The sequence below is a fragment of the Callorhinus ursinus genome, unplaced genomic scaffold (genome assembly GCF_003265705.2).
Source record: "Callorhinus ursinus isolate GAN/ISIS: 27379988/994484 unplaced genomic scaffold, GSC_fseal_2.0 scaffold124, whole genome shotgun sequence".
Lineage (NCBI taxonomy): Eukaryota > Metazoa > Chordata > Mammalia > Carnivora > Otariidae > Callorhinus > Callorhinus ursinus.
The window spans coordinates 238,480-253,138 of record NW_027397186.1 but is presented as its reverse complement, the minus strand read 5'-3'; the positions used below and the strand labels follow the sequence as shown (position 1 = coordinate 253,138).

General features: G+C 46.4%; 2 protein-coding genes across 8 annotated transcripts in view; one reads left to right on the top strand and one right to left on the bottom strand.

Moving 5' to 3' along the window:
- Nucleotides 1-14,659, top strand: part of TAF7L (TATA-box binding protein associated factor 7 like) — a 35,357-nt gene that overhangs the window by 11,714 nt on the left and 8,984 nt on the right. For 2 of the 3 annotated variants that reach the window (XM_073889941.1, XM_073889942.1), the window contains exons 10-13: nt 321-551; nt 749-861; nt 2,036-2,095; nt 5,661-6,492. In XM_073889941.1, the coding sequence (XP_073746042.1) occupies nt 321-551; nt 749-861; nt 2,036-2,095; nt 5,661-5,702 (446 nt within the window). In that variant the 3' untranslated portion in view covers nt 5,703-6,492. Of the gene's footprint in view, nt 1-320; nt 552-748; nt 862-2,035; nt 2,096-5,660; nt 6,493-14,659 lie in introns of those variants that run through there. The other variant, XR_012377234.1, reaches the window with a different exon arrangement.
- DRP2 (dystrophin related protein 2) overlaps nt 12,551-14,659 on the bottom strand; it is a 40,041-nt gene continuing 37,932 nt past the window's right edge. For all 5 annotated transcript variants that reach the window (XM_073889937.1, XM_025874667.2, XM_073889938.1 and 2 more), the window contains 2 exons: nt 14,257-14,377; nt 12,551-13,935 (listed from right to left, as the gene is read on the bottom strand). In XM_073889937.1, the coding sequence (XP_073746038.1) occupies nt 13,811-13,935; nt 14,257-14,377 (246 nt within the window). In that variant the 3' untranslated portion in view covers nt 12,551-13,810. The remainder of the gene's footprint in view (nt 13,936-14,256; nt 14,378-14,659) is intronic.

Sequence of the window (14,659 nt, the reverse complement as noted above, 5' to 3'; positions counted from 1 at the left end):
CAGACTCTCTGCCGAGCAGGGAGCCCGATGCGGGACTCGATCCCAGGACTCCAGGATCATGACCTGAGCCGAAGGCAGTCGCTTAACCAACTGAGCCACCCTGGCGCCCCTAAATGTCCTGATCATTGAATGCATGAATGAATGTTAGTGTTTTGCATTTTCTGTCATTGTTCTAGGAAGGGGATAATCTTCCATCAAGAGAATTATTTATAAAATGCATCGGTTGAGTGAATTTGAGGGGAGGGAGTATAACTGCAGCTAGAGTGGGAGTCATCTGAAGATTCATAGAGTTTTATCCTTCTCTTCCTTAAAACCAATAGACTTTGGTATGCTTCAGGAGATGTTCAGTGATTCTAGCAGTAACAGTGATGAGGAGGAGGAGGACGAGGAGGACGAGGAGGACGAGGAGGACGAGGAGGATGACTATGATGATGAGTACGAAGTTGAGGAAGAGGAGGACGATTATTATGAAGAGGATCTGGAAAGGGCTCTACAGGCCAAGTTCTTTGCATCTGGCCAGTATGAGGCAAAGGAAGGAGCCAGTTCAATAGGTAGGTTACAGAGGAAAACCAAAGGGGTGGGACAGAGTGGGTGGCAGTGCTGAAGATGGACTCTAAACATGTGTTAGATGCAAGGCTAAGTTTGAGAAGTTATTGCTGAGATGTGTAGTGGAGTTTTAGTTGATTTTGATCTCAGTCCACCAGTTTAGGCTATATGTTTAGATAAAATTTCTGTCTATCTCCGTTAGTCATGGATATTCAGAAGCAGATTCATTACATGGAGAAAAAGCTCCAAGAGATTCGATGCAAAGCACAAAGACAGAGGCATCTCTTAATGAAAGTGGAAAACCTGATGCTCAAGGTAAAGTCCTGTTGGCTGGGATAAAGATATCTTGAAATCTTACTTTCAAAATCCCATCTTTGTGTTTCTACTCATGTTATGTCTGTGCGGCATTCTTATTCATTTGCACACCTAAAACAACCTTTTAGAAACCCCTAATAGAATATAACCCTATTCCTTTTACCTGAGTAATTTTGATCATCTCGCATAAGCAATTTTGGGAAGAGACCCGGAGACCTGAGATGATAACTACCGATATTGAGCATTTGTTATGTGAAAGGCACATAAAGAGCTAACCATTTTCCATGTATCATCTCATTTCATCCTTGCATTCCTGAAATACAGGTACTGTCACTAGTCCTAGTTTATAGATAAGGAATTGGAAATTCAAAGAGGTTAAGTAACTTGCCGAAGACCACAGTAAGTGGTAAGACATAGATTAAGTCCTGTTGTTTGTACCAAAATGTATTCATCGCAGTGAAAGAAAGTTAACTAAATTCATTTTTAAATGTTATGATGCATGCCTTAACAGGAATAATTATCTTGCTTTATTTTTGTTAACACATATTTCAACCAAAGGAAAATTTATGTTTAGGCTATGTTTGCATCCTTTTTTATAGTGAGGGAAATTCTGAAGAATCTGGAAAATTCCTTGCCAGATTTCATTTTTTGGAGAGCTGTAGTCATCAAAATGGAGCAACGTGACACAGAACTGTACCTCTTTAGAGTGTTGTCCTTTAGAATAACCAAGTGAGATGATAGATGTGGACACACTTTGGAAGATACAGCTGTATGGTATTATTATGATGTTGCATGAAGTACTATTTGGGAATAGTACTATTCTGCCCTAGTGCAGGGAAATGAATGAGTCAGCATCAAATTCCCAGCCAGTTTTTTAAATAGTTCACCACAGTCAAAGGATTTGTGCTAAAACTAAAAAAAAGGTGCCATGAAGGCACTCCAACCATTTATTTTAGGGCAAGAAAAAAAATGCTGTGTGTAGGGTTATAAAATCCAATCAGATGGTTCTGTAGTTAAGGGGTACAAGTTCTTAGACTCTAAATCCTTTAAAAAGAGTGCTCTTGTGTTACAACTGACCATTTTCTTAACAAATTATTTGCCGAACTCTTTGTTTCGCTTGGTTCTCTTTTCCCTTGAAACTCAGCATTCATCATTTATGCAATTTGTTTTCCAGAGTCATTTACAGTCTGTCCTGGAGCAGCTTAAGTTACAGGAAATACAAAAAAATGAGCAGGTGAGAAGTGTGTTTTCAAACCACCTGGGAAACATTTGATACAAAGACTTCCCCACCCCCACCCCCAGGGTCATTTCTGGCCGCTCCTGTCACAGGAGGAGTAGTGGCCAAATCGTCTAAATGAAGGGTAGCAGGTCGGAACAAGGTTTTTGTGAAAATTCACTCATTCAACAGATATCAAATGTGTATTAAGTGAAAAGCACAAGCTGTACAGACGGCGTTGAATAAGACAGAGCGCTTGTCCTCATGGAGCTAACTGTCTAGCACAGAAGACTGGCAGTGAACAAATTATCAGACAGACCTAAATGTGCAGATCGTGAAGAAGTGCTGTGAGGGAGGAAGAAAAAAAACTCCGTGGTTCTATTTGAGTAAACAGAGTCGTGCATTAAATTGAATTAAATTAAAATGATCGGCCTTTCTGAGAAAGTGATATTTCAGCTTTGACCTACAGGATAAGTCCAGGTAAAGAGGGAATGGAGAGCCTCTTGGGTGAAGCATATGCCAAGTCCCACACTGAGAAAGAACTTGGCCTCTTGGGGGACCTCTGGAGTATTTAAAGCAAGGAAGAGAGTGACTTAACATGAGGTTGCCGAAGTAGGCAGAGGCCATAGCATATGGTCCCTTGCAGGCCATGGTGAGGAGGATGGGTTTTCGTGTGAAGTGTGGTGGGAAACCCATGAAGAGTTTTAAGTGGGAGAGTCACATTTACACTTGATCCTAGCCGAAAGGCCGAGAAGCGATAGGAGGGTCACATTTAATTTAAGCTTTTTAAAGAACACGCTGATTATTATCGGGATGGATTATGGGGGGGCAGGACTAGAGGCAGGGAGACCACTTAGGAGGCTGTGTGGTGGTCTCTCATAAGAGGTGGTGACAACTTGAACTAAGGTGGTGGTGGTGGATATGGGAAGAATATAATATTTTTTAACTGCAATAAAGTTTCTGTGACAGCTTTGTTGAGATATAATGCACATACCACACATTTAAATTGTACAGTTCAGTGGCTTTTACTATATTCACAGAATCGTGCAGCCATCACCACAATCAATTTTAGAACATTTTCATCACCCCAGAAAGAAACCTGTACTCATTAGCAGCCACTCCCCATTTCTTCTGGATTCCCCCCACCTGCCGGACCTAGGCAACCACAAATGTACTTTCTACTCATCTATTGTCCCTATTCTGCTTATTTTATCTAAAAGGAGACACATAATATGTGGTCTTTTGTATCTGGTTCTTTCTCTTAGCGTAATGTTTTCAAATTTAATCCATGTTGTGGCATGTACCAGTAGTTTATTCCATTTTGTGGGTGAATAATATTCTAGTATTCCATGGTGTGTGTGTGTGTGTGTGTGTGTGTGTGTGTGTGTGTGTACATACCATACCACACATACCATGTTTTGTTTATCCATTCATCCATCGATGGATAGTTGGGTGGTGTCCCCTTTTTAGCTATCATGAATAATGCTGCCACAAACATTGATATATGAGAGAAGGTATTTTAAAAATAGAATTGATGGGACTTGGGTCAATTAGTGGGTGTTGAAGGAAGTGTTAAGGATGCATGCCAGATTTCTAACTTGAACAACTGTATTATTTAAAGCCACAAGAGACTGAGCAGAGTGCAAAGAGAAGAGGGTAACTTGGGATAAGTGAGGGTCAAGTAACTGTACGGAAAACGTATGCTGACTTCAGCCCTAGAAAATTGAGGGTAACAGTTTTAAAGGAACCGGAGGTCATATGCTGATGGGCTTAGCTTGAGGCTCTGAAGGTAGAGACACCATCCCTCATCCCCACTCCGCATGCCAGCAAGGCGAGGGGAATTCTTCCATATATTCCCTTCCCCTCAGCAGATCACTTACCAAGTACTGCTTATAAACAACCATGTGAACAATTAGTGCCAAATTGCTTTAGCACTCACCAAAGTCTTTGTTTTCATCCACATAAATAGTATTGGGGAAGTGCCATTTTCAACACAGAAATGTAGCTGTAAACTTGATTCACCCACAGTCCTTTATGTTAGCTCATTTAGTCAGCGTAGATGGATGCCTGCCTTAAGCTAGGTTCTGCAGGGAGGTACATACAAAATGCTTACCACCCAAGTCTCTGCGTCCATCTGGGGAGAGATCCATGAGAGGGACAGGAATTAAGGAATGAGGGCTCACTTTTGTCCATAGAGAATAGGGAAAGACTTCATGAAGAAATGGTGTTTGGCTGGAGCCTTCAAAGGTGGGCAGGGTTTTAATAAGGGTATAGGGAAAGGAGGGCGTTCTATATAGAAAGCACAGTGGCTCAGAGGTGCTGTGGACAGGCTAGAGTTGAGACTTTAGGCATAGGGCATAATGAGCCATCAAAGCTTTTCTACCCAGGGAGTAACTCAGGAAGACTTCTCTGCCAGCAGTAGGTAGGAGAAATTAAGAGTGGAGAGAGACTAGAGGAAGATCCAAGTGATAGAAGGAATCAGAGCTTAGCAATTGATTGGATTTATGGGGCAAAAAGGAGAACAAAGAGGAGTCCAAAGCCTGAGCACCTGGAAAATGGTATGGCACTAACAGAAGACACCAGGAAGGGGATTATTGGGGGCGTTGTGGGGGGTTGGTGGAGAAGGTGATGAGCTAAATTGGAAGCACGGTACATGAGAGTAGAGGCTGGCTCATGCAGAGAAATGATCATTGAAGCCTGTGGGGATAGATGAGTTAGCCAGGGCGACTGTTTAGCAAGAAGTCTGAACCTGGGGGTGGTGAGAGAAAGAGCCCACAAAGGGGAAAGAACTGGAACAGTCAGTGGTTGTAATCATGTCAGCATTTGAGTGTAAAGAGCCTCCAAATTACCGTAGGAAGCAATTCTAGTAATTCAGTAGGTGATGTGCAGCATAGAATCATTTTATAATGTTCCATTCCTTTCATTTCACAGAATGAAAATCTACACTTGGTATGGAGTGACCTAAATTGAGTAATACTCAGAGACAATCTTTGTCCCAAAGATAGTATACCTCCCTTAATGTTATTGGTCACTTTGCCATTTCAAGTAAAAAAAAAAAAAAATTAAATCCTATGCCATGAAAGGTTCAGGACTTCTGACTTAGAAAGACCCAAAACAGCTAGAACATCATCAGGCTCCTGACTGGTCGGGTCTCTGGCTCGGTTTCTCAGTGTCTCATAACATGGCAAGAAGCAGCAGCTAAGACTAGTTTAAGAGTCAGTGTGTTCAGGGGGACAAAAGGCTATCCCAGCTGCTTTATTTTCTGACTCTGAATATGGCTACAGTGATCCCCCTGTACACTCTTCCCAGAAGCCCAGAGTCTTAATGGCAAGCATATTTCATTTTTAAGCAGGTTCAACTTTAAAGCTTCCTTTTATAAGTCTGGCGCAATAAAAAACCACATTCAACATTGTACGTGCATTCTCAACCATGTGCTGTGCTTTGGAACATTGCAAGACTAAGATAACCTTATAAATACCAAGTCACAGTAGTTCTTTTTGGTTCCTACAAGTAAATTCTAGATCAAGTAATGGAACTTAAGATTTCAGATGACTTTTTCACATTTTCCCACCTCTCCCTACAGCTCATTTCCCTACGGGAACAATTGAAATATTTTTTGAAGTGAGAGAGCCTTCAGCCTGGCCCATGAGCCTGGGATTCACTGTCTAAACCGCTGAAGACTGGATGAATTGTACGTGTTTCTGCCCCTTTTGTTGCCTTATGTTGAGTCATTTGTATTTGTTTATCTGAATCTCTGTTTGCTAGTCAAATTTGGAGTTTAGCAGGTTGCGTAGAAAGGGACAGAATATAAAAAAGTAGTAGACCTAAAAACCCAACTCAGTATGAAACTTTGCTTCTCTTTATCAATTTGAGAATTGCTTATATTGCTTCTGTTCTGTTGGTGCCATCAAATGATTCAGCCATGCTTGCCAAAGCAGATAATCCAGCTTGAAGGCCATACAGTGGTTTGCACATGTTTCCAGTGCCCTTCTCCTGTTAATTTTAAATATTTCCTAAGACATAGAATGAATCATTTCTACCAAAGGCTTGGACCTGCCACAGTGAATTGAGTGCCTACCTCGCAGCAGTTAACGCTGGGTTTCGTCCTGTCTCTGTTAAGGTAATAGGAGCTGCTTTCCTGCTCAGGGATGATTTCTTGCTGCTGCTATCTTTGTTCTGTCGCATTTTTAGGATTGTGTCTGGTTATTATTTGCCAGCTAAGAGAATAGTTAGAGCAGAGATGAAATTCTGAGCTGTTATCCTTATTCTGAGCCTTTTCATCCTAACCCCTGCCAGTAAAGGTTAGGAAAAATCAAATGCCTGTGAAGCCTCCCTTAAAAACCCTGGGTGGGTTTGTTTGTCTTCTGCTGTATTGTTAAAGTTTTCTGGTTTGTGTTCTTTAAGCAATAAATGAATTTCTCATTTTAAATGGATTGCTGTCACTTTATGAAACTGCTCCCATGAGGAGTGCACTCCTATCCAAAAGGAAAACTGGAGAGACAGGCAATAAACTCTTACCATTAGGAAATGACAGAAGGGGGCGCCTGGGTGGCTCAGTCAGTTAAGCGACTGCCTTCAGCTCAGGTCATGATCCTGGAGTCCCCGGATCGAGCCCCACACCGAGCCCCACATCGGGCTCCCTGCTCAGTAGGGAGTCTGCTTCTCCCTCTGACCCTTCCCCCTCTCATGTGCTCTCTCTCTCTCTCTCTCTCATTCTCGCTCTCTCAAATAAATAAATAAATAAAATCTTTTAAAAAATTAAAAAAAAAAAGAAGTTATGTAAAGGAAATGACAGAAGATGGTGTCCGTACTGGGGCATCCTTCTAAAGAGCCCTTGGGATAACTCCTAATGAACCAAGCAAATCATCTCCTATCAACCATCTAGCACTGGGATTTCGAGAAAGAGTATAGAGAAGTGGTAAGAATGGCAGCTCCCGTATTCGCATCAAAGTACGTTGTAGTGGAAAGAACACAAGGTTGGAGTCCTGGCTCTGCCATTCACCTTGGGCAAGTCCCTTCACCCCTTAGAGCCTCTGTTATTTTCTCATCTGGAAATCAAGGGTGATAATGCTTATGGACCAAAAGGCATCTGGGGGTTTTCCGGAAGTCGTCCAGCTAGACCCAGGTCTGGTCCCAATTGATGGAGTCAGCGCTGCTCTAGGAAATGTACTCCCAGGTTTTCTGTGCCACTTTTAGTGCTCCCGTTCCAAGTTGAAGTTAATAAGTCAGGGGCAGTGAAGAGCAGGTCAGTATGTATGGGCAGGGCCCGTGGAGGAGGATGGAAGACGGAAGGAATGCTGGGGGCAAATGCAGGGAAGAAGTGGGACTAAGGGGGCTGGACATGTTGAGGGCAAATGAAATGAAGTTAAGATTAGGAGAGAAGTTAGAGGACAGCTTGAAAACCAAGATGATATAAAAACGATTTTTTTTTTCAGGGGCGCCTGGGTGGCTCAGTTGTGCGTCTGACTCTTGGTTTCTGCTCAGGTCATGGGATTGAGCCCCACGTCAAGCTCCATGCTGAGCGTGGAGCCTACTTGGGATTCTCCCTCTGCCCCTTTCCCTGTGCTCTTGTGGTCTCTCTCTCTCACTCTCGATTTTTTTTTTTCCAGAAACCAAGGCTTTAAAAGATGAGAAGGAGAGTGGGAGAAAGGAATTGAGTGTCAGAGGCAGAAGGTGTGGGGGAAGAAGCAAGGTTTGCAAAGAAGACAGGCCTTCCCAGATGAAGGAAGGCAGGGAACTGGAGCAGAAACAGATAGAAAGCACCCTGGGGACATGGCTGGAGAGACTGAGGCTAGTGCGGTGGCACCTGGAGGTGAGAGAGGTAGAAGCGCCCTAGTTCAGCATCTTGTCCAATACGACAGCCCAAGAGCAGCCAGAACTGTGCTGCCGAGAGGCAGGATGGAAGGGAAGACAGCAGCCAAGGGGCAAGGGCAGATCCACGCATCGGCAGTGACCTTCCATTCCCTCTGCTGCCGCATCTCACTGTAACCCAGGGTAACTGCTTCACCACTGCCCTCCAGTCACCCAAGGCTTACGGCCGCCCTGACTCCCCACCTTACCCCCTCCCCCCACACACACGTGATGCCTCATGAAGTTTTCTTTTTCTACAGTCCCGTGATTCTGAATTTTGCATGTTACAGACCTGCGCTGGCCAATATGGTATCCACCAGCCACATTGCGAGCTTCGAGCCCTTGACATTTGGCTAGCTCGAACTGAGACATGCAGTGAGTGTAAAATACACACTGGGTTTCTGCAGGGGAACTGCTCTGGGCTGGGGCCCTGCCGACCTTGCACTATTAATTAAGACAGGACACGTAGGCGAGGCTCCACTGCAGGCTGCCCCCGGCCTTGGCAGAATGCCCCGTGATCCTCCCGAAACACGGGAAGATAGGCCATCTCATGAGAAGTCGCTGCAAGACCATTTCTCACTCACCTCCCTATCTCGAGGGAAGCTTCTGGGAGGCAGTTTCTCATCGGCCTCCCTCATTTGGGTGAGGCACAGAGCTTTTGGCCTGCCATACCACCCGCAAAGGGGGCAGGGTAAAGGCCATAAAACTGCTTAGCGGCAGTGTGGAATTGGCCACTCAGCAATAGGATGTCCCACCATTCATGTTGCGTGTCCTGGGGCCCCTTCTGTTGCGGCGTCATCCCGTGGGACGAGGAATGCAGGGAGGTGATACCATTGCTGATCTTGCTTTTGCTGTCTCTATGAGTAATAAATTGTCGGGATATATGTGGGTTTCTTACTTTGTTTTGTTTTGTTTTTTTTTTTTTCCAGCTGAATCTGTCAGTCTGCTTGGCAATTTCTAAAACTTAGTAAAAAAAAGAATTACAAAGTATCTTAATAATTGTTTTATACTGATAACATGTTGAAATGTTTTGGATATACTGGGTTAAATGTTAAAGTTAATTTCATCTGTTTCTTTTTTTAAAATTTGGCTGCTAGAAAATTTGTGTATATGGCTGGCATTATATTTCTATTGGGCAGTGCTTTTATAGATTGGTGAGAAAAAAAAAACTGGTGGTGGGGAAGAGGGACTCACAGGGTTTTATTTTGCCAGAAAATGGCATTTGAAAAATTTATGTTCATAGTTTTATTCCCATAGTTACAGGCACATTTTAACACTCCAAAAATATATATATACCCATAATAAAGGACAGACCTTTAAATTGAATAAATGTAACTCTATGGGAACTCACTGCATTGTCCTGATTTTTCTCATATTGCTTCAGGCTGGTGAAAAGTCCCTCAGATTGATGAGGATGGTATTTAAGTACTATTGCTGTAGAGAGCTCCACCTCGGAGGGGATAAGTGGCTAATTTGTGTGGGATCTTGAGAGGCAACCAATCCAGGTAACAATAGTGGATGGGGCTAGTGCAACAATAGTGGATGGGTTTCTTTTTTCTTTTCTTTTCTTTTATCTTCTTTTCTTCCTTTCTTCCTACCTTCCTTTCTTCCTTCCTTCCTTCCTACCTTCCTTCCTTCCCTTCCTTCCTTCTCTCTCTCTCTCTTTCTTCCTTGTCCAGCAGGTGTTGAACTCATCAGGTAGCCTATGTTTTTTAGTATTCCTGTGGCTTCTTGGCCCACCCTCTCTTCCCACACCCAAATAAGGGAAGGCTGTGGAATATCAGAGTATAACCGGAAGAACCAAAGTAAACAAATACAAATTTATTATTTTCAAAGTAGAATTCCAAGGAAAGGGGAAAAGCACCACGGTGAGTGGCAAAGTTAACCAGTTTGTTCCCAGCCCCGCCCCTTTGTCCCAAACTTTTCTAGACTTGTGTGCCACCCTTGCCACCTCCCCCTCCCCTGGGTCCCTTCCCCAGCTTCCATTGCTTCCATTCCTGAGACCAGTTCTTGCAGCCAGAAGCAGCAGAGCAGGCTCTCCTCTGGCCTCAATACCGCCCTGGGGACAGCAAGGACATTCAGCAGGTCTCCCCCAAGTGCAGCAGCTGTGGGAGGAGATGGAGGCTGGGAGCTGAGCCCTGGCCTTGAGCCTTTCCCTCTCCCACAGCCGGTGGTGTTAAAAGAGTAAGGAGCTAAAGTATTCCTTTTTTCCCAGGGCAAGATTTCGGCAGGGAGGCCTAGAGATAGAGCTGCCCAGCTGAGCAGCTAAGTCGCCACAACCCTAGGGCAGGGCCCCCAGTCTCTCCCCCAGGACTGTTTATCTTAAGGCAGCTTACTTTGCTGGACTAGCTGTCACCCATGTCAAGGGAACTTTAATGAGATTCTTGGCCTGAAACGGTGTCAGAGGCTACGAGCCGGCCACTGAGAATGTGTGCTCAAGGAATGTTCTAGCATGAAGCTGGACATGGATGGAGCCCAGATCCCAAACACACACCTCAGGCAGCACGGGTATTCCTTAAAATTAACCTGGAGGGAAAAACTTCCAGCACAGGCCTCTGCCTGACCTCAGGGTTTCTCATTACTGTGGCCTGCCAGCCCAGTTCCTGGAGCCCAAGAAGCTCGAAACAGGTTTCTCTACAGGGAAATATTTCCAAAGTTTGGGCCTTGAAGGAAATGGGCACTTGAGAGCCTTGATCTCAGCCTTGCCATCCTGGAGGGAAGGGCACGTGTCCTCCCGGGTAAGGCCCTCCTCAGGGAACCATACAACAGACAGCTTGGTGTTCTGCAGTCAGTCAGCCTTTTCTGACAAGTTCCCAGTCAACGTGACTCCACTCTGTTCTCATTTGGAGCAGAGGCACCCTTGTAATGGCTTTCTTGGCCTCTGTCAGATTCCGTCGAGAATCAATCGCTTCTCGATTCTACCTATTCCCTGATACTATTTGACAACCACCCCAGCAAACACTCACATTCCTTCGCACGGATGCTGATCTCACAAGTCAGAGGTTTTCTTTAGGCTGCCTCCCTGGAAACTCCCTTTACCACTCCTCCAGCACAGGGCCATAAATTAATGCAGCATTGCAGAAGCTACCTCTAGGAGACACGATACATGACAGATGCCTCACAACCTGCAACACATCTCAGTAAATCTCACCCTGATTTGGATTCATGGTGCCCAAGGATCCATTTACCTCACTGTGGGCAAACGGCCCACACATGTTGCAGTGACTGTCACTGGACCCTTGAGTGACATACTCACCTCGGGCATTGAGGTACACACAGGACCACACACAAAGTATCAGCGGCCCCACTAGTGAGAATTCAACTCTTACCCTGCTGCTTCGGTCCACCCACAGCACAAATCCTACATAGCAAGATCTACATCTTCCCTACCATGCCTAGCCCACTGCAGCTGCCACAGGCCCTCAGCAGCCCAAGATCTCTTGGGTGAGGTGGGGGGGTGGTATGGAAAGGGTTTTCTAGGACTTCCCTGGTAAAAGATTGTTTCATAACATCTGCCCTCCTAAGGCTTGGGCAGGATATACCTCAAAGACCCTGAGCTCCCTGACCTATAGCAAATTTCTTCTTTCCCATTCCTGTCCACAAACTAGGCCCCTACAAATATGGCCTCCCTCCGCCACCCCATACCCCCCCCCAACACCCCCACCCCCGCCATGGACAGATGCCCATGGTCTGTGTCTGATGCCTGGCTACTACCTGTTCACCATACATCCAGATACCCAGTCCTCCCATCCAGAGACCTCATGAGCACCGAAGCAGACATTGTGGTTAGGTCTGATACCCCGGACCTGTGGCCTGGTGCTCCCTGGCCATTTGAGAAGGAAGCAATCCTAGGCTTCTGGACCCAAGCTACTGCCCTCCCTCCCCTGTGGCAGAGAAATCTAACTTCCCAGCAGTTCTACCCACAGACCCACTACTTGATTATAACAGAGCACCCCACCTATCTCACACCCTCCTGACCTTGGTGGCAGCCACTGCTTTCTTTAAGACCCTGAGGCAGACTTAGGAACTGGAAGGGGCTGGAGGGTGTTCTCTGTGTCTTAGCCTGGCAAAGGCCAACAAAAGCCCATCTGTTCCTTCTTGTCTGCATGGGATGAGTAGAGCTTGCCTTTGTTCTATTTTGGCACCTGAACCGTTATTTAGGGGAAGCCCAGGAAAATTTCATCCAAGGCCCAGGTCTCAAGGGAACAAGATTTGGAACGAGTGAAGAGAACAGAGTGACTCTTCCCGTTAGATCCCACTGTGGCCACAGGCTTCTCTTGCTTTGGTCTGGAGGACAGCTCACCCCAAACATGAATGGAGAGACATCCTAGGGGAGCGGCCAGGTTGCATCTCTCTGTCCAACCAGAGGCTGGGGCTAACAAAGAGCAAGGCAGAACATTAATACTTTAAGAGGTATTAGAATTTAATGTGTGAGTGAGGCCAGGGGAGTACTGCTGTACAGTACATCTGCAGGACAGATACGTATGTATATAAACTTAGGCAAATTAAATCAATTGCTCTGGGTTATAAAGCTCCTTTTGCAGAAAGCTGCCTAAGTGGGCTCTGACTCCGTTCAAATTTCCCAAGCCCGCTCCCCCCAACTCCCCCCCCCCCCCCCCCCCCCCCCCCCCCCCCCCCGCTATCTACTCTGAACGGTTTCTGGATAAAGGGATTATGGTCTAGGCAGCCTAGCAAGAATTAGTTTACTTTGAGGATCGGGTTCACCTTCCAGAGTTAGAAAGAACAGTTTTATGCAAAGGAAGGCCTTGCTGTTGTCTGGGTGGGAAGTGGCCAGCTTCCTGATTTGTGGCCAGTGGTTCCTGGGAAGGGACCACTATTTAGGGCTGCCACTTGCATCTGCCTTGTGATTAGCTGGGGACAATCAGCCGCCTCATCTGATTCCGCCTGAAAGAAACAAGGGTCACAGCCTGCAAGAGTGTTGGGCAGTCACACTCCTCCAGGCTAGTGAGTGGCTTCCCCTTCCTCACCCAAGGAGAGCAAGACCCCCTTGCTGAGCAAGCAGCTGCCCCTGCCCCAGGGCTGTGAGGGCAGATCCGGAAGAGCTAAGGGTGGCTTCAGCTGGATTCCCAGAGCAATTTCTGGTGTCTCAGGAGGCTGAGGCCTTCAGGAAGGAGGAGGGGTGGGGGCGGTGAACTAAGGGGGGGGGTGAACTAAGCTCATAAGTATCTCTTTAATGTTTCCAAATGTATGGTGTAAATAAGAATCAGAATGAACTTGAGGAAGGGCGGCCAGGGCCTGAGGCAGAAGGAACTGAAGATATTCGAAGGGGAAACAACATCTAGGGAGCATCAGGATGGCTAGAGAGAGATGCCGTCAAACTAAAGTAATATGACACATGCTGCCCAGACATTTTCAGGGACACTTTTTTGGTGGGGGGTTGTGTCTTGGGTATACCCTTCTGCCTCCCTGAGTTGGGCCAGAGAGTAGGGCTAACCTCTGTGGGTTCATAATGCTGGAACCATGGGGTCATGCGGCTTCCTTATCTCCATAATGCCATGGAAAAGGGAAAGGGGCCAAGGGGCACTGCTTAGCTCTGCAAGGCAGCTTCTCTGCTCCCCATCTTAATGGCCTCCAAGCGCCATTTGCCCGCACCGCGACAGAAACATACGTAAGGGACTGGTCTCAAACTTGAGGATTAAAGGGCACGTTTCTAGAGTTGGGGGAATCATGCCTCTCCCTCCCCCAGCCCTGAAGCATCCACTTCACACATGGGCAGATCCCTGCTGCTGCCCCGAGCCCAGATAACTCTGGCTGAGGAATGTGGGCCCGGGAGGGACCAGAAAGGTTGGGTGAAGGCATGAAGGAAGACTTGGACCAGAACTGGGAGAGGACTGTGGATTATAGGATGGGGATCTGGCTCCATTAGGAGGCCAACAGGGGGTTGGCAGTCCCATCAGAGCTTTGCACACTGGGGAAGGCGTGGCGGAGCTTCTCCATGATGTCCTCCAAGCACAGGCTGACATCGTGGCTCTTGGACCCCACATCATCTAAGTTGGAAAAGAGAGATTTGGGGAGAGAACTAGGGATTCCCTGCTGAGGCCAAGGGGCTGAAGCGGGAGGCTGCCCGCTGAAGGACAAAACCCCACAGCGTTTGTGTCTTCCCAGCACAATGCCTAGAACATAGGAGGTGCTCAATATACACGTGTAAAATAAGCAAACAAACGCTTGGTCAATAAACCAGTCTTCCCTGACGCTAAGCTCAAAGCCACGAGGGGAAACCCATGGTCCAGCCCTAGCAGGACCTAGGGCAGATCTGGGGCAGGATGAAGCCATGGAGGAAGGGGCTGGGAGGGGCCAGGGGAACTTACCTGCAGCTTCAGTATCTGGAGTGGTCTGTCCCTTCTCCTGGGGGTGACTGCCTTCTGACTGCTGTGGAGAGGAAGCTAGGGACGAGCCTGCAGAACCATTGCCATCTGATTCGGTGGGTGGCTGGCAAGAGGTAAGGCATGACTTAAGTGGCTTTGTGTTTCTGACCTCACTTTAACAGACTCCTGAGCTTAGAAGGGGCTTTAGAGACCTCATGCCCATCCCTTTGCCCTGGGACTTTAAGAAGTTTTCGGTAGTGCCCCAAACAGTGGCTTCCCCTTTGAAGAAACTTCTTAGAATATTCAGTTACCAGTTACCTTCTTCCTTCAACAACATGTGTCAAAGGCTCCCAGCTGCACCTAAAGGTCTCTTGCTGTCCATCTCAGCTATAATTAAGCTATTTAG